Source organism: Sus scrofa, chromosome 4 (assembly GCF_054392235.1).
Source record: "Sus scrofa isolate SSC_HxYL_T2T_F1_AM1 chromosome 4, Sscrofa_HxYL_maternal_Yorkshire_Landrace_v2.0, whole genome shotgun sequence".
NCBI classification, from domain to species: Eukaryota; Metazoa; Chordata; class Mammalia; order Artiodactyla; family Suidae; genus Sus; species Sus scrofa.
In genome coordinates, this window is record NC_139386.1 from 39,617,201 (window position 1) to 39,639,167 (window position 21,967).

The window sequence follows — 21,967 nt, forward strand, 5'->3', positions numbered from 1 at the left end:
TTCAAGTCTTTTATTTTTATAATCACCGCAGTAGATCCACCCCAAATAAAAATTCTGTTTCTGTTCAGTATCACCTATACCAATGCCAAAGTCTCACGGCGGCAGGGCTCATCAGTGTGAGAGGGAGGGGCTATCCCTTTTCCCTCCCTCCTGACTATTCGCTTCAAACCCACTCACTCCTCAAGGATGAGGTCCCCAACCTTCCTCAGGACTGACGCGTCTCAGCCATTTCTCTCCTTTTCTAACTCCTTTGTATCTACTGTATTAAGCCTCTGCACCTGTCAGCAAGCGTCCTTCACAAAAGTAAGATACTTCTAGTAAATAATTTAGAACTCATTATATTTGTTATACTGATTTTCTTATGTATGAGTTTAAAGTTAATTTTTCAGGGAGTTCCCGTCGTGGCTCAGTGGTTAATGAATCCGACTAGGAGCCATGAGGTTGCGGGTTCAATCCCTGGCCTTGCTCAGTGGGTTAAGGATCCCACGTTGCTGTGGCTGTGGCGTAGGCTGGTGGCAACAGCCCTGATTAGACCCCTAGCCTGGGAACCTCCATATGCCGCAGGAGTGGCCCTAGAAAAGGCAAAAAGATAAAAAATAAATAAATAAATAAAGTTAATTTTTTCAAGGTCCTTAATTTTAATTCAAGGTCCTTATGTCCAGTGACTATGACTTCTATTTCCCCCCTCCTTTCCCTCCGACCTTCCCTCCCTCTCTCCTCCTCTCCTTTCCTTCTTACCTTCGTTCCTTCTTATAGATTAGAAAGTACTCCACATCCTTAGCAATGTCTAGATCAGGGGTCACTAACTAATGTATTAGTTTCAAGGACTCATAATTTCATAGTGTTCTTATGTTCTACCCAAAAGAAGGCACTTGAATTTATCCTCGAAGAACATGCAGAGATGGGAAGAAAGAATTCAAGGCAAAGGAACTATACGATCAATGATGTGAAGAAAAACAAGTATGAAGTGTGTAAAGACTTACTCATTTTTGTCAGACGATAGCACCTGGACAAGACTAGTGGGGAACCATGTGGGGGGTGCCCAGGGCCAGGGAGCTGAGAAGGAGCCTGGATTCTATTGGCACTGGGAGGGGACTGAAGGTTTGGGGGCACTGGGTGGGCTTTGAAAGCTAGGCTTCAGAAAATTAACTTGATAGGTATAATGGAAAACCTGAACTAGAGAAAAGAGAGACCACGGAAAAGGAGGAAGCATCTGAAATGCTGGAACACAGACGCAATAGAGCTTTACTGCTGATTAGATGTGGGCACAAGGAGGAGGAAGGAGGACAAGGTGTTGGTGACATTTTGGTACCTGGAGGTGGAGGGATGATGCTGTCACTAAAGGTAAGATAAAGAGCTATCCTGAAACCAAAGGTCTATGTTTTCCATTTCTGTATCTACTTCTTTCCATCCCTGAAAATGCCGTTCAGACCACCCAGCAGTATACAGACACATGTATATGACAGCAACATGGATAGTTTCAAGATAAACCAGCTCCGTTAATGTCATTGCATGTCTCCTGAGTATATATTCATGCATATGTGTGTGTATACCCACAGACCCACATATACACACACAGACACACACACACACACACACACTAGTCTGTCAAACTCTTAGAAGTTTAAAATCAAGTAATTTCTGATATCATTCATGTATTTAGCAGGCTATGGTGAAACTCAAAAACTTGAGAGAAATAAACCTTTTTTCAGATCTAAAGAATTTCAATGGTTGGGGAAATTTCAAGCCAGAACCACTGCAGTTTAAACCCATTTTTTTTTTCTTGAAGTAGAATATATTATAGAAAATGAATGAGCTTCAAAATAGTTCCTTTAGGAGTCCAAGATGTATAAATTCTAAAAGCTCCTCCTTAAAATAGACATTTCTCCAAACAAGACATATGGATGGCCAAAAAATCCCATGAAAAGATGCTTAACATCACTAATTATTACAAATGCAAATCAAAACTACTGTGAGGTACACCTTACACCAGCCAGAATGGCCATCATCAAAAAGTCTACAAATAATAAATGCTGGAGAGGGTTTTACACTTACACTTTTGCTGTGTTGGTGGGAATGTACATTGGTGCAACCACTATGGAAAACGGTATGGAGGTTCCTCAAAAAACTAAAAATAGAACAATCCCACTCTTGGGCATATATCCAAAGAAAACCATAATTTAAAAAGATACATGCACCCCAGTGTTCACTGCAGCACTATTTACAAGAGCCAAGACATGAAAACAACCTAAATGTCCATCACACAAAGGAATGGATAAAGATGTGGTACATATATATAATGGAATACTACTCGGCCATAAAAAAGAAAGAAATAATGCCTTTTGCAGCAACATGGATGGACCTAGAAACTATCATGCAAAGTGAAGTTAGTGAAAGACAGACATCATATGATATCACCTATATGTGGAATCTAAAAAAAAAAAGGATATAAATGAACTTATTTGCAGAACAGAAATAGAATCATTGACTTTGAAAAACTTATTACCTAAGGGGACAGGTGGGGGTGTGGGAGGGATGGGCTGGGGGTTGGGATTGGCATAGGCACACTGAGGTATATGGAATGACTGGCCAACAGGGACCTGCTGTATAGCACAGAGAATTCTACCCAGTATTCTGTGATAATCCATGTGGGAAAAGAATCTGAGAGAGAATGGATATGTGTATAAGTGTGACTGGGTCTTTGTTGTACAGCAGAAATGATCACAGCTTATTATTATTATCACAGCTTACCATTGCAATTAAATTATTAAACTGTAAGTTAACTATACTTCAATAAAATTAAAAAAAAAGAATTCAATTACTCTCTCACCCTCTGGATAAAGTGCAAACTTCTAAACATGGTTTGTGCCTTCTTGTCCAGGCTCTGTCTCGCTCTCTTCTCTGCTCCTACCACTGTGCATCTTGCGCTTGATGCAGCAGCCACTCTGAATGCCTCTATGTTTCTCCAGGGTGCTGTGCCCTCTTTAGCTCCAGCCTGGGCATGCAGAGGTCCTGCTACCATGGACTCCCCTCCCCTCCACCAACTCTTTTTTCTTATCTAGCTCTTCTTAGTCTTTAGGTGTCTGCTTAGCTGTCATTTCTCTCATGCAGTCTATCCTGACCCCTCCCCTAGGCCGGTTTAGGTGAACTTCCTGTCTCTGCCATAAATGGTTTGTTTATTCTTTATCAGAACACTTCACACATTATATCATGATTGTAGTGCAGTTGTTGGTGTCCTTTAGATTGGAATCTCAGTAAGGTCGGGCTGAATCTTCTTAATGGCAGTAAACCTAATGCCTAATACAGTGCATGAAATGGTAGATGCTCAGAGAATATTAATTGAATGTCGCTGAATCTAGAGCTCATATCTGATGTTCTTGTCCACCGCAACATACAGAAGATGATGATACTGACCCATCAACCAAAGGACATAATCTGGAATAATCTTATTCCCCAAGAACAATGGTGGCCATAAGAACGGAAGTGGTGAAAGAGTTGGGCATAAGACGTGGTCTTCCTTTTGCACAGTAAGGAACTATATTCAGGGACCAAGTTCATGACCTTAAACTTATTCCAAAGCTCTAAATAACTGAAATAGAGTAATAGAGACTGACTTTGTCAAATGATCAAAAAGGATATAAACACAACTCAGAAAACAGACCTCTCTCTGATTTTGGTGATTTACATGTACCAGATGTGTTCCTTCTAATCTGGAAAGGCAGGGAGAACAATCCAGCAGCAGCGGGTCGGACCCTCTGATCTGGGAATTCTTTGATTTGACACAGAGTATTTCTGAGCTTTTACATTTTGCCCTCTCTCCAATGTTGTTCTTGACAACCCCCATCTTTTTTTTTTTTTTTTTTTTTGTCTTTCTATGGCCGCACCCACGGCATATGGAGGTTCCCAGGCTCGGGTCTAACTGGAGCTGTAGTTGTCAGCCTACATCACAGCCACAGCAACACCAGATCTGAGCTGTGTCTGCGACCTACACCACAGCTCATGGCAATGCCAGATCCTTAACCCACTGAGCGAGGCCAGGGATCAAACCTGAAACATCATGCTTCCTGGTCGGATTTGTGTCCACTGCGCCACCACGGGAACTCCCCATCTTTTTTTTTAAGTTGAAGTTTAGTTGATGTGCAATATTGTGTTAGCTTCAGGTATACAGCAAAATAATTCAGTTATATATATATATATTTTCTTCTTTTTTTTTTCTTTGCCATGAGAGTAGCAACATTACAACAAAAATACCTACATGCATACATTGTATTTTATACACTGTATTTTACACAGATATGATAAAAGTATTTGTGATAGACTATCACGAAAGCCACATCTCTTTCCTTTACATATATATATATATATAACCTATTTATTTATATATTTAATATCATTTTCTATTACAAGATATTGAATATAGTTACCTGTGCTATACAGTAAATCCTTGTTGCTTATCAACTTTTTGCATAATAGTTTGCCAGGGATTGGACCCGCAACCTCATGGTTCCTAGTTGGATTCGTTAGCCACTGAGCCATGACGGGAACTCCATGCAGGTATATTCTTAACCCACTATGCCATGGCGAGAACGCCAGTGGTTTGTATCTGTTAATCCCATGCTACTAATTTATCCCTCCCCACTTTCCTTTCCCCTTTGGTAACGATAAGTTTCTTTCTGGTGCCTCTGAGTCTTGTTTCTATTTCATCTATACATTCAATTGTATTATTTTTTAGATTCCACATATAAGTGAAATCATGCAATACTGTCTTTCTCTGTCTGGCTTATTTCACTTAGTATGATATCCACTAGGTCCATCCATGTTGTTCTAAGTGGCAATATTTCATTCTTTTTTATGGCTGAGTTTTGCACACACACACACACACACACACACACACACACACTTCATCTTCTTAAGCCAGTTGTCTGTTGATGAGCCCTTGGGTTGTTTCCACGCCTTGACTATGTAAATAGCACTGCTATGAACACTATTGAAGTTCATGTATCTTTTTGATTTAGAGTTTTTATCTTTTCCAGTAATCCCCAGGAGTGGGATTACTGGATCATATGGTAGCTCTATTTTTAGTTTTTCAAGGAAACGCCAGACTGTTTTCCACATGGCTGTACCAATTTCTATTCCCACCAATAGTGTAGGAGGGTTCCCTTTTCCCCACACCCTCTCCAGCATGAATTATCTGTAGGTTTTTTGATGATGGCCATTCTGGCCAGTATGAGGTGATGTGCCATTGTGGTTTTGATTTTCATTTCTCTAATAACTAATAGTGTTGAGCCTCTTTTCATGTGTCTGTTTGCCATCCATATGTCTTCTTTGTAGAAATGTCTGTTTAGGTCTTCCACCCATTTCTTGATTTTTTTTTTTTTTGTCTTTTTGTCTTTTTAGGGCCACACCCACAGCATATGGAGATTCCCAGGCTAGGGGTTCAATCAGAGCTGTAGTCACTGGCCTACACCACAGCCACAGCAACGCCAGATTAGAGCTGCATCTGTGACCTACGCCACAGCTCACGGCAATGCCAGATCCTTAACCCACTGAGTGAGGCCAGGGATTGAACCCGCAACCTCATGGTTCCTAGTCGGATTCGTTTCTGCTGCGCCATGATGGGAACTCCAATTTTTTTATTTTGATATTGAGTTATGAGCTGTTTGTACATTTTGGCTATTAACCCTTTGTCAAACCCATTGTTTGCAAATACTTTTGCCCGTTCTGTAGGTTGTCCTGTTGTTTTGTTGATAGTTTCCTTTGCTGAGCAAAAGCCTTTAAGTTTGATTAGGTCCCATCTGTTTCTACTTTTCTGTGGGAGTTCCTGTCCCTTATCTTAAATGTGGTCTTGTATTTCTATTTGTGATCTTCCACTATCACCTTCTTGCCTCAACTTGGCTTTTGCCTAATTTTAGTCAGTGTCAGACCACACTGTCTTCAACATTCCCAGGTCTGAGAGCTTTGGTTGCTGCCATTCCCACGGCCACTATCAATGCTCCTGGCTGACTCAAGGTCTCAGGATGTGGCTTTCAAATACCAGCACTCCCAGAAGGATATGAGACATCCAGGTAGGGGGGTGGGCTCAGTAGGAACAGGGAATGTTAACCTATTACTATTTCTCTGGCATACATGAGTATAGCAGAACTAGAATGTTTAAGAAAATGGCCACTCGGTAGGTGGAATTTTTCTCAGGCCACCAACTAATGTTGAAATGGAAAAGCCCTCAGCACCACCCAAGCACTCTCCCTCACCAGGGCATTCTCCTTTATGCAGCTGGATGAAGAAGGCTTGTGCCAGGGGCGTTTGCCATGGGCAGCCTGGCACAAAGTACTCTGGAGTTTTCAGGATAATTAAGAAAAATTTAAACCAGAAGCATCAGCGCTTTTGATGTATTTACACTGATACTATATGCACAAATGCCCAGCAGTCCACGGCTGCCTTCTTACCTTGTGTAATTGGTAATACTGGAAAGCACCGATTCCACCTTGCTCTTCTGCAGTCCAGAGCACCAAACGCAGAGTCCTCTTTGGACGCAGCCCTGGAGAAAATAATAAAATAAAACTAGTGATTTTTCAGTTGATTTTGAATTTTTAAAAACTGGCAGGGCCCCCTCATCTGCATTCTGGAGGCAGAAGAAACTCAGAGGCCTTCACCTCTTGCTGGAGTGCTTACCTGATTCAGGGTGTAGCTGACACGCAAAGGATTACCCCCACGGCTGACCTGCAGAGCAGGTTAATGAGGAAAGGGGATGTGACAAATGCTGTCTGCAGGCCAGGCAGTGAGAGCATCTATTCACATCCTTAGCTGGACAACTTGCTCAGCAAAACACAATGGATGGCCAAGTGCATTGGGATATTAGATTGCATCCAGAAAATGCAATTAGAAAAACTCTAGGCAGATCAGGAGGTCTTCCAATGACTGACTGAAACCCAAACACTTGTCTCTGCTTTAAGGTAAGATGTGTAAGGGATGGCTTCTTAATCTAAATTCCCAAGTATAGCTGGCTGCCCATCCTTAGCAATGTAAGGATTGTGAAGCAGATACATTTATGTTTACCCATTGTCATGTTCCTCTTCTTCATGGAAATAGAAGGTCACTTTAAGGTCAGTGAAATGCATGAGGATGGCATTTTCATCTTGTTATTGCACAAACAGCATGGTGGCAATTTCATTAATTTGGGAAATACAAGTTTGTATCCTGCAGTTATTAAAGCTACTGGCAGATCTGGCAGATCTAGAACCACTTTTTTTTTTTTGGCTTATTAGGGCCACACCTGTGACATACGGAAATTCCCAGGCTAGGGATTGAATCAGAGATGAGGCTACCAGCCTATGCCACAGCCACAGCAATGTAGGCTCTGAGTGGCATCTGTGACCTACACCACAGCCCATGGCAATACCGGATCATTAACCCACTGAGCGAGGCCAGGGATTGAACCTGTATCCTTATGGATGCTAGTTGGGTTTGTAACCTGTTGAGTCACAACACAAACTCCCTAGAACCATTTCTGAATGACTATGTTGGCTCAGTAGATGTTAACTACATGGCCAAACAGTATGCTAAGTGTTCCACTTTTGGACCAAGAATTAAAACTGGTTTCTGATTTGGACCTGATGATATTGTTTCTGAAAAATAACAAAGGCAGAACAACGTGACATTGGGCTTGAATCTAATTAAGAAGATCTGTCTTCTTAGAGTTCCCGTCATGGCTCAGAGGAAATGAATCTGACTAGCATCCATGAGCACATAGGTTTGATCCCTGGCTTCACTCAGGAGCTTAAGGATCTGGTGTTGCTGTGAGCTGTGGTGTAGGTTGCAGATGTGGCTCAGATCTGATGTTGCTGTGGCTATGGTGTAGGCCAGTGGCTACAGCTCCAATTCGACCCCTAGCCTGGGAACCTCCATATGCTGCGGGTGCAGTCCTAAAAAGGCAAAAAATAAAAAATAAAAATGAAAAGATCTGTCCTCTTGCCTCACTACCATAGGGAAGGTAACCATAGGAAGGACTTTAAATGGCTCAGAGATGGACCCACCACAAATGGCAAGTCTAACCACCAAGTACTGCCACCCAGGCACATGGCTTCTTCAAGAAGCAGGCTGGTTGACTGCAGCCTGGATAGTAAACGGTCCTGGGAAAGAGAGCTCTGTCCTGCCGCCTCTGAACACCAACAGGTATACCCCTTTCACAAGGCTAGTGCTAAGGCACTGAAAAGGAGCTGTGTTTTTCACTGAATTGAATATTGTGAAGCTACTTTACACTTGAGCATTTTCACATCTTTAACATAATTAAAAGAACACACGTTTAGGATGCAGGTTGACCCGAGTTACAATGAAAGCCTAGACAAGCAACTTCCACATTCAACTGTTCAGGAAATCCCACTGGGGTTTTCTTCTAAGTCCATCCAGAATCCAATTGTTCACCTCTGCTGTTCCTCTGGTCCAAGCTCCACCCTCGTTTGCCTGGACTGTTGCCGCTGCCTCCTAATTGGCCTCCTGGCCGCAATTCGTGCCCCTCTGCAGGTGATGGTCGACCACGCAGCCAGCAGGACCCTTCCTAATGTCAGCTTCTAGAGGAAAGGGATTTAAGCTTTTTGATCCAGTGTGATGCCCCAGTGCTTTCTGGCACACATGGTGCCCAATAAATAGGTACTGAGTGAATAAATGAGTCCATAGAGGGGTACCTCACTTAGGGTAAAATTCAAAGCCCTCGACCACTGTCCCAGCCTCATCTCAGAAAACTTTCCTGCTCACTCATTTACAGGCCAAGTGGTTATAGATGAAAAAGGCGGACAAATAAGGTGAGTCCTGCTATCAATAGGTACAGGCTGTGTAACCAGTGGGAAACTGATGTACCTGAACTTGAGCTTCCTTATCGGAGGAATAGAGGGAATATCACATGCCTATGATATAACAGTTTCCCAAGGTGGTTGTGAGGATGAAATGAGATGTGACGTGATGATGTATGTAAGACAGTGTGTGTCTACCAGACATTCAATGAATGAATTATAAAAGTACGTGATGGATAGCCAGGCACAGAGCATACCCTTTTAGCCCTTTTGCCCCCAGGGAGAAGGGGCATCTACACACTCAAGATAATCTTCCAAAATCATTCACTTGTCTGCTGAAGAGGAATCTTGAGGTGCCCACTGCCTGCCCTCCCAGCGTCAAACCACCTACGCACATTCAGAGCACAAACAAACTGTCATTGGAGAAATAAATCTAATTAGTCCATCTAAAGATCACAGTCACTGGCTCCTCTAGCAGAAATGTGCTTAACATCAATTTAAATCAAATGATGTTTTGATTGCAACATAAAAAATAAAAATAAAAAAGGATAAAGTAGGGCAAATGAAAATTTTGAATATTTTTAAGTCCGTAAAAAAGGAAAAAAAATGTTCTGTTTACATGTTTCTGTATCTACCAGCAAAACGATACCAAATTATTAAAATGATGGCTAGATCAAGGGACAGTTAGCACAAGTTGGAGAAAAATGGACTTTTAAAAGCGAATGCCCTGAATATCCCCATAGATTTGGTGTTCCATTTGCAAGTCATTATGGTACAAGATTAGTCTCCTTCATGTTTCAAATCAGCCAGATGGCCAGTGATGTTACATTAAGATAACAAAAGAGTAATTGGTTTGGAGTGAGGAGCTCTAAGACCTCCAAACAACAGCAGTTTAGCTGGTGCGTGGCCGGCCCTGAGGAGACAAAGAGAGCCACCTCTAGCCCTGGAGAAGCTCAGTCCTTATCTTACTCCATGATCAAGGTGAGAGCCCAACAGATGAGTTTAGGAAACCAGTGGTTAAGCAAATATCTGACTGATTTCCAAAGTCTCTTTTCTGCTCTGACATTCCGACTGTCCCTGGAACCTAAGAGAAATGTATGGGGCTTCGCTCAGTACTAGACCTCGACCCTAGCATGGAGCTTGGGCCCCCAGGCCACCCGAATCCACAGTTGGGCAGCATGGGGCAGCAGGAAGTGTTGGCCGTGGAATCTCAATAACCATTCGATTCCCTACCCTGCCACTTCTAGCTCTGTGACTTTAGATTAGTTACTCAATCTTTCAGAGCCTGAGATGCTTCATCTTACACAATAAGGAAAAGGGTAATTGCCTCTTTACCATTCTTGGGATTGTCAAGAAAAGTAAATGCTGCAACTAGAGCTTCTCATACTAAGTGACATAAGTCAGAAAGAGAAAGACAAATACCAAATGTCTTATGTGGAATCTAAAATGTGGCACAAAGGAAACCTATTTACAGAACAGAAACAGACGCACACACATAGAGAATAGACTTATAGTTGCCAAGTGGGAGGATGAGGGAGTGGGATGGATGGGGAGTTTGGGGTTAGTAGATGCAAACTATTACATTGAGAATGGATAAGCAATGAGGTCCTGCTGTATAGCACAGGGACCTATATCCAGTCACTTGCGATGGACCATGATGGAGGATAATGTGAGAAAAAGAATGTATATATATGACTGGGTCACTTTGCTGTACAGCAGAAATTGACACAACATTGTAAATCAACTATACTTTAATAAAAAATGTAAAAAAAGAAAAGTAAATGAGACAAGGCATATATATATATCTATATATAGATATATAGATATATATCTATATATGTATAAAATAAAGCAGTTTCTGGCACAAAGTAGGTTTTCAAGTGTTGTTTGTTAGCATCTCTCTACATAACTCCACACGACTTTTCAGTTTGTGCCAATGATCTCCAGGGAGAGAACTAGGAGAGAGGCATCTTTCCCCTAGCCTGGGAACCTCCATGTGCTGTGGGTGTGGCCCTAAAAAGCAAAAAATAAAATAAAATAAAAATAACGTCCCCTACAATAAGAAAGCAATAACACCGAGAGCAACACAACAAACTGATATAAGAGGTCAAACATAGGGCTCTCCAGTTCATAGTAAAACTGGGGTAAGTGACTATCTCAGTAGTAACAGTAGCTCACTGCCCTGGCCCTGGCTCAGTGGTATGCAGCACCAAGCTGAGGCAAGCACGTGAAATAAGTCTTAGAATTGGAGGTGAAAGGGAGGACTCTGGGCTTAAGAGTTGGGCCTCATTGAGACTTTGTCAGCAGATAGGCAATGCATTTCCCCAAAAATATAATGAAACTGCCCAGAGATCTCTTGACCTCCCAGAATTTCTATTAAGAACTTCAGAAGGTACAGCCAACCTTTTACAGCATTACAGCTTTCCTTGCAAGAGCATAAACTCCTGATAATATGTCAGAACTTTGTCTTTGTTTATGAAATATGACATACATGCCTTTCACTTTCATTTTACCGAGGAGAGTAATAATGCGATGGGGAAAATAGGCCTATGAGAAAAGATGACAACAATTTGGAGTTTATTTTTTGTTAGTATCGCATTTAAAGATAAGAAGGCTGAGCATTAAACCAATCAATGGAGACGGTCACCTGACTGTCCTTCACTTGCCTGAAGAATGGGACAAAATAAAATAGGCTTCGATGAATCCAGCTTTGTGGATAGAGTCCCCAGTCTACAATAGAACCATGAATTCTAAAGAATACCGTTTGTTAATAAACTATATTAACCCAACTGCCTGTTTACTACTCTGTTTCAGTCCTGCCAGAACTGTGTATTAAGTACTGTTCTCCATTCTGAGACCTAATTTTGCAGAGAAAACACAATTTTCTCTTACAGCAAATGTACTCATTTTCCACATAAATGCATTAGTTCACAAATACACTGGTTGTCCAGCTCTCCTTTATCAACAATTCAAAAGAGGAAGCCTTCATTTAAAGAGTTCTATTAGTGCAGTAGAGTTGACTAGTACAAATGTCGTTATCTGAGTGTGAGAATACATAGTGATATTAGCATATAAATTGAGTGTGACAGGGCAATAAGCATAGTGGTTAAGCACATGGGTTTCGGGGTTGAGACCTATTTCCACCTTGGACAAGTTACATAATTCACCATATAATACACATTATCACTGATTTTTAAAAGTAAGGGATCTGGTTATACAAAGGTTAATTATTTTAGTGAAGTAAATTGCAACTACTTTTCTTTATAGGCAAGAACAGAAAATTGCTTGGAGGAAGATCTTTTGTTCTTAGAAGAATGCCTTGATTTTTCTTTTTTTTCCAGAGGCCACGCCTGTGGCATTATGGAGGTTCCCAGGCTATGGGTTGAATGGGAGCTGCAGCTGCTGGCCTACACCACAGCTACAGCCACACCAGGTCTGAGCTGCATCTGTGACCTCTACCACAACCCATGGCAATGCTGGATCCTTAACCCATGGAGTGAAGCCAGGGATCGAACCCTCATCCTTATGGATACTAGTCAGTTTTGTTACCACTGAGCCACAATGGAACTCCTAAGAATCACTTGATACCTTTCTTAGTTATGCAACCATAAGGCAATTAGGTATTTTGGGGGGCATTGGAGCAGGGCAACAAACTTTTTTTCAACTCTTTCTTGCTAGCTGCTACCTCTTGATCCATCTGGAGGAACACCTTGGACATTGGACATGAGATAAATCAGAGTGTAAGAGGAGCTGAGGGCCTCCTGGGAGGAAAGCACAGGGTCCTCACCCCTGCTTCCTTGAGCTGGGGGCCAGGGAGGAGAGAACTGTTGGGTCAGCATGACAGTGACTAAAGTCTTAGGGCAGGGGCAGATCCTGGAAACCACTAGAACAAAGTGACCTTGATGAAGAGAGGAGTCTCGGCTATTGGCCTGGGTGTAACATAGTGGCCTAAGATTCAAAAGGAGGGCTAATTTTAGTCTAGCATGTGGCCAAGACCAGAAGCTTCCTCCAGATCCAGCAGAGGTTATGAGTTAGAGAAGAGCAGCTGAGGATGGGAACATAAACAAGAGAGCTGGAACCTCGCTTCCCAAATAGGCACCACTGTAATTTAGGGGTGCAAAGAGGGCCATGCAGCCAGAAGGGATGGCAGTCACAGGTGGATCCAGCCACAGGTTTCTGGAGGAGGACTGACCCCATTTGCCCCAGAGACCTCAAGAGGAGTTAATACACTTCCCGCTAATAAGGCCTGTGGAGGCTTGGATGATAAGCTATAAAGGAGATTAAAGAGATGTGATCATATTTATAATCTATGTTTGTGGAGCAGGTCATAAGAGTTATAATTTCCATAACTCAAAGGGAACAGTCTTACCTTATTATAACAGTTAGGATTCTATTAGCCAGGAAAATCACAATTAATCATTGCTGAAGTAGAAACACTGTGGCTACCAGAATGTGAAGGTCATTTCTGGCCTTAACCTAGTTTTCTGCTCTTATCTCCTGCTTCTTCCTCTCATTCTAAGCTCCAGCCACATCACATCTCCTACCAGTCCCTGAACTGAGATGCCATGCTATCACAGACTTCTGGTCCTTTGTAGGTGCTCTTCTTCCTATCTAGAATGCCCCTTCAACTATTCCATCTGGAAAACTCCTATTCATTCAACAAAACCCATCACTAACATAAAGTAACACATTACTTTATCTGGGGAGGCTCCCCTAACTCTAGGGAAAAACTGGTTGTTGCTTTCTCATTGTTCTTCTAGAACTTCATACAGACTTCTCTTTTCATTTTTAGCCACACTTAACTGTTGATCTCCTCACTAGACTATTAATTTTCTGAAACTTCCTCATTTCTCTTTTTCTTTCCTTCTTTCTTTTTTTCATGGCCACACCTGTGGCATTACAGAAGTTCCCAGACTAGAGGTGGAATTGACAGCCACAGCAACACCTGATCAGAGCCACATCTGCAACCCAGGCTGCAGCTTGCATAGTGGGAACTCCTTATTTCTCCTTTTCTTAATCTTGGTCATGGACCCGATATGTAACAAATTCTGAATAAGAGTTTATTGACTAATTGAATAAATGAATGAGTGAATAAATATATTCATATCAGTTTAAATATAGCTACTGCCTTTTCATTTAATCTAAAGCATACTAGTGACTCCTCAGTTCAGAAAGTAAAGATTTGCTCTTTTTTGTGAAACCAAAGGCCAAAACCACAGTGAAACCACCCCAGTAGCCTCTCTAATTAGATGTGCTTCAACTTCCACATTTGCTTCAGTTGCTCTTACGCTTACCTACTTTCGTAGTACAGATGGATCTCGTCAAAATGATTACATCAATAGCTTTTGTCAAGTCATTAAAGAAACACATTATGGTCACAGAAATTTTTTCATCAACTAATTACATTAAATGATAAGTATTTGCACTTTAAGCTTTGAAGGCTCTCTTTAATTTTTTACTTCAATTTTTTTTCTGACTATACAACAATATACCCTTTTAAAAATGGAAAACAATAAAAAATTAGAAAACACAAACAGCTTAGAAGCCTCTTGTCATTCCTCACGATTTTTGTCTGTATAATACGCATACACATATAAGAAGTAATTTTTATAGGTGATTGTATAGGACTTTTTCCACTTGAAAATCAGGGCATATACAGTCTTTACTATAATCAATAATCTTCAAAAAAGTGACTCGAGATTTTCACTCTTCTGTTATTGTTGAATATTTAAGCTTTTTCTTTTTTATCCCTAGGGCAAGTTCTTAAAATTAAAAATAGTGAGTTTAAATTGCATTGCAAAGGAGTGGATAAGCAACACGATCCTGCTGTATAGCATGGGGAACTGTATCTAGTCACTTGTGCTGCAGCATGATGGAGGAAAATGTGAGAAGGGAAATGATGTGTATATGTGCATGACGGGGTCGCTTTGCTGTACAGTAGAAGTTGACAGAACACTGTCAATCAACTGCATGGAAAAATAAAAATCATATTTAAAAAAAGAAATCAGAAAAAAAAATAGTATAAACATTTTGGGGGCTCTTGAAACATGTCACCAACGCCCTAAAGAAAGCTTACCAATTTATTCCCACCAGCGCTTATGAGAATATTCACTTCTACTTAATGTGGAACTTTAAGTCTCATCGCCTTGATTTTTATGTATGTCAATATGTTATATCTAGTTCTGTATACTATATTTTACTCATTTTCAGCAAAATAATTACACACACGCACATACACACAATCTGTAGTCTAGTTTAACTTGACTTAGACAAATGTTAAGTTTACATCTGATGCCTGACTAAAGTTAACACATGTGAATTTGTTTTTCTTTTTTAAAATGCCCGATAGCAAGGCTCTTTCATCAGTATATTTCTAAGATAATGTTAGTATCATGCAGGGATCACAAGCCTGATCTAGCTGATATTTTAAAACATACTATTTCTTTTTCCCTGTCATTATTTAGAGTGTTGTTATCTGCAAGGAGAAATTGAGAATCCTGGTTAATGACAGATTTGAACTCTGCATCACGCTTTTGTTAAAGAGTTCTACCTTGCAAAAACATCAAATGGGGAAGTTAAACAAATAGTGCAATTTTAAAGAAATGATGGTAAATCAGGCACAAGTACCAAGACCTCTCTTACAAATTCACAGTCACAAGATGCTTCTTTAAATTGTATTCCTTGGGAAGATCGTGCTGTGTGAGGAAGAACAAAAGCATTTGTGCTTGAATTGGGGATGATTAACAATAAGGCATCTCCGATAGACAACTGCAATGAGAAAATTTCCGGGGTCCCTTTTCAACACCAAACAGCAGATAGTAAGCATAGATGTTCTATGATGAAGCTGCTATCTATCACGAAGTTGCTCCTGCTAACCCCCTCAAGGGCTCCTTTTCAGGGTTACAGTGAAGAGGATGTTACCTACATTTCGAAAGATGCTCCTTGAGTATAAAATTATTTATAAAGTAACTTGGCTTTGACAAACAATTAATCATCATTTTTATCCTTGGTTCCATATAAGTTGGGGTTTTCAGGCCATGAAACATCTGGTAGCATCAATAAATACAGTTTCAAACAAAACACTCATCTTCTTGAGCACTGTTTCACCCTAAGCTCCCAAAGTGACTGCTGAATGTTCTTGTGTGGGGAAAATCTCCCCATACAAAGTCCAAGATCACCAAAAAATCTCTGGTACTCTTCCCCTTCTTCCCTCTCCATTGTGGCTATGATCATTTAAGCCCTTTGAGTTGTTACATTCGCCAACTAGCCAACGAACTGCTTCTTCTGATCCTCTCCGTAGAACTGCTTCCAGATTTATCTTCTTAAAACACTGCATTGACAACATCACTGGCTGAGGGAAAAACCTTCAGTCATTCATCATTTATAGCATTTATAGTCTGCCTCCGAACTCTTTTGAAGATGCAACTCTACCAGTGAAACATTTGAGTATGCTTCACTGCATGTGTATATTTATGAATAAATGATGCACGTACAATATTGTCAATACAGGTAATAAATATGAGTAAAAAATTAACGTGTTTTTTAAGAGAGAAAATAAGTATTTTCTTGGACCCAAATGATGGTCCTACATAATGCCTAGCTTTGGCAGCCCCTGGTTTCTAGCACTGAGTTGGTCCTGTCTAGTTAGGCATGTGGGGTCCTATGCAGACTGGCTCCAAACTGTTCCTCCAGACTCACCTCTTCTACCTTCTCCCCAAACCCTCATTTCAAGGCAAAGTGGCCTCTTCATTTTTTTCCTACCTCTGTGCTTTTCCTCACACCATTTCTCCCATCCTCTTTGCCCTTGCTTTTTTTTCCCCTTGATTTACCCATGTCCCAACTATCTTTAAGACCAAGTTCCAACTCCTCCTGCTCTACTCTTCTCTTTCCCTGAACTTCGAAGCTGTCATTTTCTGATTCACCCATTTGGCCACTGATCATGACAAATATAGTTTCTGCTTTTGATTTCTATACACAGCCCCTGGTCAATCAAAGAGTCCAGTACTATTAGTTGATGAATGGATTAGCATACCTAATGGAAATTGTTTTAAGCTGAAACAAGACAGAGATTAGATCTGTAAAAAGAACTTTTGGACAGAGGGTATTTTTAAACATTGAATCAGTTATCAACCACCTTTGTCTAAGGGAGAGCAAAGCCTGGAAATAAGGATAGGCTTGGGCAGGTTTGGAACATGGAAATAGACTGGAATCCCTGAACCTCTGTTAGATCTAGGTATATTATAATCGATGACTCTGCAAATACTGAACTCTACTCACAAGGACATGAGACTGACATTTTCTCCAGATAAGTCTTTGGCCTTCCAGAAGTGATGTTTATCTCAAATATTTTCATTCCTCAATTATGGAAAGTGTGAACACATCTGTACTCTTCAGATAAAAACAAACAAACGAACAAACAAAACAAAATAAAAAAAATAAAAAACAACTTAGAGAAAATGTAGGGTGTTTAACCTGAAATCGATGCTTCATAATTCAGCTGACCTTATGGGTAGTGGATATCTGACCATAGGGGCCTCTTGCTTTTCCAGGTCATTATGTCATGTCTTAGGTACAAAAGCCATTAGGGCAAGGGAGAAATTTTTATGGTCTGGTAAAGTATTTATAGGCACTTGTAAAAATTTACTTTAGACTTTAGGGGACTGTCGTCTTAGAGAGACTCCCCAAGTTTAACTGCTGCCCTCTAAGGGCCAATCTTACAGGCCAAGTTCAGAGTCTGTGAATACTTCCCTTCTGAAATGAAACCAAACCCACGCAGAGTTATGTGCTTAGTGTGGGAAGGAATGTGATGCCTCCATTCTCGGAACTTTCCCAGGACCCCCTGTCCTCAAACCTTAAAATCAACCTAAAAGAGTTCCTTTTCCCTGTGTAGACACTAACAATTTTTAAGAACACTGTTTCCTGTCCTATTCTAACTTATTTATATTTAATGTGCACATTTAATGCTTGTTAAAACACACCATCATGGCCCATCTTTGGATGTATAAGCATGCACTTAAGAATTCCACTAAAAAAAGAAACTAACATTTTATAATAGGAGAAGGGAACATACAAATCCAAGAATATTCATTTGGACTAACTGTGCAGAAATCAAGAAGAGTAAATGGCATAGTCAAAGCTATTTGAAATATAAGACTCTTTCGTTCAACAACTACTCTGGTGGCGGCGGGGGGTGGAGATTTAGGCTGATGAAGACAGTCATGCTCTTTGAAACTTACACTCTAGAAGAGAAAGCGAGTAAGAAATTCCCACATTATTCTTATCGTCATTGCCATTACCATCTATCATTGTGGTATACACTTTGAATTTGTCTAAATAAAACTGATTTTTTAGAAATTAAGTTATCATTGTTCTGGATGGAAATTGAGGTTACACCAGAGAGAGACTTGAAGCAGGTTCAAGGGTAGAACTGGGAGGTAGGGCAGAAAGGTAAAAAATTGGAGGAGAGCAATGAGGCAGTAGTAAAAGCCAGGACAGCATCACCAGTGTGATTTCAGAGATGGTCAACAAGATGGGGGACCAAGGCAACCAAGATTTAGGGGTGCTCCACGCTGTACCTGACACTGGGCTGAGATGTTTCCAGACACTCTATCATATGATTTCAGAAACATGACATTATTTAATTCTGCAAAGCAAGTAATAGTGCCTTCCTCTTTTACAAATAATGAAACTGAAAGATACAGAAATTGTGACTTGCCTAAGAGTACACCACTGGTAAGTGGCTGAGCTAGGACTCTAATTCAGGGCTGTGTCTCATGCCCAATCCAAGCTCTTAACCACATCTGGCTACTGTCCTCCCAAGCGATGAGCTTCATGGAAAGATCTGACCAGTCCTGTGCAACCTCTGCCTTCTTCCCTCTTTTTTAAGGTAAAACTGTCCCATTAGAGAATATTCGCTAACAAAGCTACTGTATTTGTCCCGTTACTCAGGAGTCCACATTAGCACCTTCAAATTCCATCTAAATCTGTCCAATTTGAAGAGACAGAGCAGCAAGAACATGGCCCATAGACAGTTGGAGAAATGTGTTTGGTCAGTAGGGGTGAGAATCAGGACCAATGCGAAGAAAGACATTTCCTAGGCTGATGGAAATAAGCAGTCAAGCCCTAGGACTTCAGGAGCTGAACAACACTTGATATCCAGATTTATGGCAACAGAAATGGCAAAAGTCTTGGGTCCAAGAATCATCACCAACTTAAAATAACCAGGAGGAGACAGAGAAAGAGAATACCTTATCTTGCTCATGGGTTGCTGAAGACTCACTTGCATTTGGGGGACCTGAGCTCCAGAAATATTCAAATGACATCTAAAAAACCATAAGCCTAGCACCCAGTCAGACACATTGAAAAAATGTATCTCCTGCACATAAAAATCAGAAGGCTTCTCAAATACAGAAAATACGACTGTCAAGGTTATTGTGAAAAATAAGCTCTAAGTGTAAATATATTTATTTTTGTTGTCAACACTAAGTCCTATTGGAAAACAAAAACTCACAAGCACAGTATAAGGGCTCTAAGTATTCAGAAAAAAAGTGTTGTTTTTTTTTAAGCATCAAAGTTTCACTGTTTCTACAGAGGGAGATTATAGCAGAAGGAGAGTCACAGTTGCATTCAGGGAGATCTGGAGGGAGGGCAGAAAGCTGATCGAGGAGGGGACTGGTGGAGAGTGACTCCATCCTAGTGAAAAGTATTTACAGCTCCACTGCTGCTGTGTTAGAGACAGCTGGTCAGCTGTGCAGGGGGTGAGGCTGGCGGAGAGAGGAGAGCAGGATTTACCGGGTATTAACCACAGTGCCAGACACCGTGCTAAGTTCTTGCCAGACATTATCTCACTTAATTTTCACAGCAGTGCTATGGTACCTGGGAGTATTATAATCCCTGAGGCTGATAGCCTCAAGTTACAGCTAAGAAACAAAGGCTCAAAGAACGTAACTGCCTTGCACTGGGTCGCAGAGCTGCTAAGTGCTAGAGGCTGGATATGAACCCATTGTCTGTGCCTTGTCAACTGGACCACCCCGATCAAGACTCTCTCTTATTTTGAGACTGTTTTCTGACATATGAAAGACAGAAATAATTCAGGACAAATACTAAAGGCAAAGATGGGTCACTGGGGCCTGAACTTCAAGGTCATGAGGAAATAACTGAGCTGCTCTCTGGTGTGTGTTTCACTGAGTCGGCCACGCACGGAGTCAGCAGTGTTAAGTCACAGGTATCATTGCCCTGGAGGACCAGGCCTGTTTTCACATCTTCCTAGTGACTTCTACGAGGTCCCCACCTTCTAACCTCTCCTCAAGTTTCCAGGGCAACCTTCCTCAGAATAACAGGTTTGAGATACACAGAAAGTGTGGGGAAGGAAAGAGGCTGGACAAAGGCAGACACAAAGCATAACAGCAAGTCAAAGAGCACCAGCCCATTGCTTGCAGGAATCACTGAAATGGCACAAATCATATTGTCAGCTGCAGGCTCTGAGCCACTACTGTGCCTATTCTCTCCCTATGCACTACACACGGTGCTCTGAGAAAAGTGCTCAACATTCATTATAACTTAGCAGGGCTTGGTTTAATGCATGGATGAGCAAATGCATGGACAAAAGAACAAGAGAAAGAAGAAAACTAATCAAGAATTAAGAAAATCCAGAAAGCAAAATGACTAGGACACAGTGATATAGAGATGACATAGACATTCTCAAGTCCCATTGCAAGAGACAAAAAACAGATGGTAACCTGTGTTTCTTTCTAAAGAATACACAGAATAAAGAACATCCTTTTTCCCCCCCAGGAGTTAAAAAATTCCTTAAATAAAAACTGATGACTATAAATAGCACTGTCACAAACCCAAGATGCTCTTGGGTTACTCCGAACCTCCCAGCCCCTCCTGCCAACACCAAACCACACTCAGTCCTAAGATCCTGCATCCATCCTCTATGACAAGGAAGAATCAGATGTGACATGGAGGAGATGAGGTGGAAAGTGTCTGGACCAAGCAGAGAGAATGCTGGAATTTGTCAGAGACTCCAAGAATCCATAGATGCAGGTGTCCACCTGGCCTGGTTCTCTGAGGCCTCAGAAGGTGCATCGTGGTTGCTAAGGACCAGAACAGAGTCTGTGCAGATGGAGGGCAAGTGCTCAGGGGCTAATCTTTGGGGCCCAAGCAGCAGGCCATGTGAGGTTGCCAGGGCACGGGGGCTAGGAGGCTTCTGGCTGGACAGTAAAGAGATGTTGTGCACAGGGTTGGATGGGGTCCAAAGCCAGGGCTGCTGCTCAGACCTGAGAGCCAACCAGGTCAGCAAAGTGACATAGTGAATCCATTACAAGGATGTAACGTACAGCCCAGAGCATAGAGTCAATATTTCATAATAACTTTGTATGGACCGTATTCGAGAAATCTATCATATTACCATGCTGCCCACCTGAAACAGAAACCAGACAGACTTCTGCAGTGTCATGCTGACCCTGATGTGGACAGAAGAACACTAACCAGAGAATAGAGACGTTTGCTAATGAGGTTATGTAAGGAAAGCTAGCATTTCCTGAGTGCCTACTATTCTGTGCTAAGGCAGTCTGCTAAGCACTTCAGGTGCTTTAGTTCCTTTCACTGTTCTCCACTGATCCTCACAGTAACATAAGGCTGCAGGTATTATTAGTTTCCTATTTTACAGATCAGGAAACTGAGGTTTAGGGAAGTGCATGAAGCAACTCGCTCATGGTCACATATATAACAATAGCAGAAGCAGAACTTGAATCCAGGCCCAGAGCCCACAGTTTAAGCCTGCTTGTGGGCCCCTCAGCGAGCCCACGGGGCCGGGGGGGCTGACTCACGTGGGGATTAAGGAAGCAGCACAGGCATCTGATGAAGATGATGACATGATATCATCAGACAAACACTGATAAGACCCCAAGAAGAATAATATGCTCTCAGCCAGTCACGAAACTGAAAAGTGAGGAAGCCAGTCCAGGAGAAGAGCCACGCTCTTGGCACTAGGACCATGCTGGCAGCAACTTGCAGGTACATTTGTACACATTTGTACAGGCTGACTGTCTAGAATGTCCAAGCATAAATCAACACAGTATTACAGAGTTGACCGGGCTATCGATCTCAGCTTCCCAGTTCTCCTTGGCCTGACTCACTATCATGTTGCTTAAAGCTATTTCTGGGTACTGGGGAATCCA

At 41.5% G+C, this 21,967-nt stretch overlaps 1 protein-coding gene across 1 annotated transcript in view; it reads right to left on the reverse strand.

Moving 5' to 3' along the window:
• The window catches only part of CPQ (carboxypeptidase Q), a gene marked incomplete at its 5' end in the record, with an annotated part of 363,554 nt that overhangs the window by 98,498 nt on the left and 243,089 nt on the right, over positions 1 to 21,967 (reverse strand). Inside the window, 1 exon segment of the mRNA NM_001243691.1 lies at positions 6,444 to 6,535. Within this exon segment, the coding sequence (NP_001230620.1) occupies positions 6,444 to 6,535 (92 nt within the window).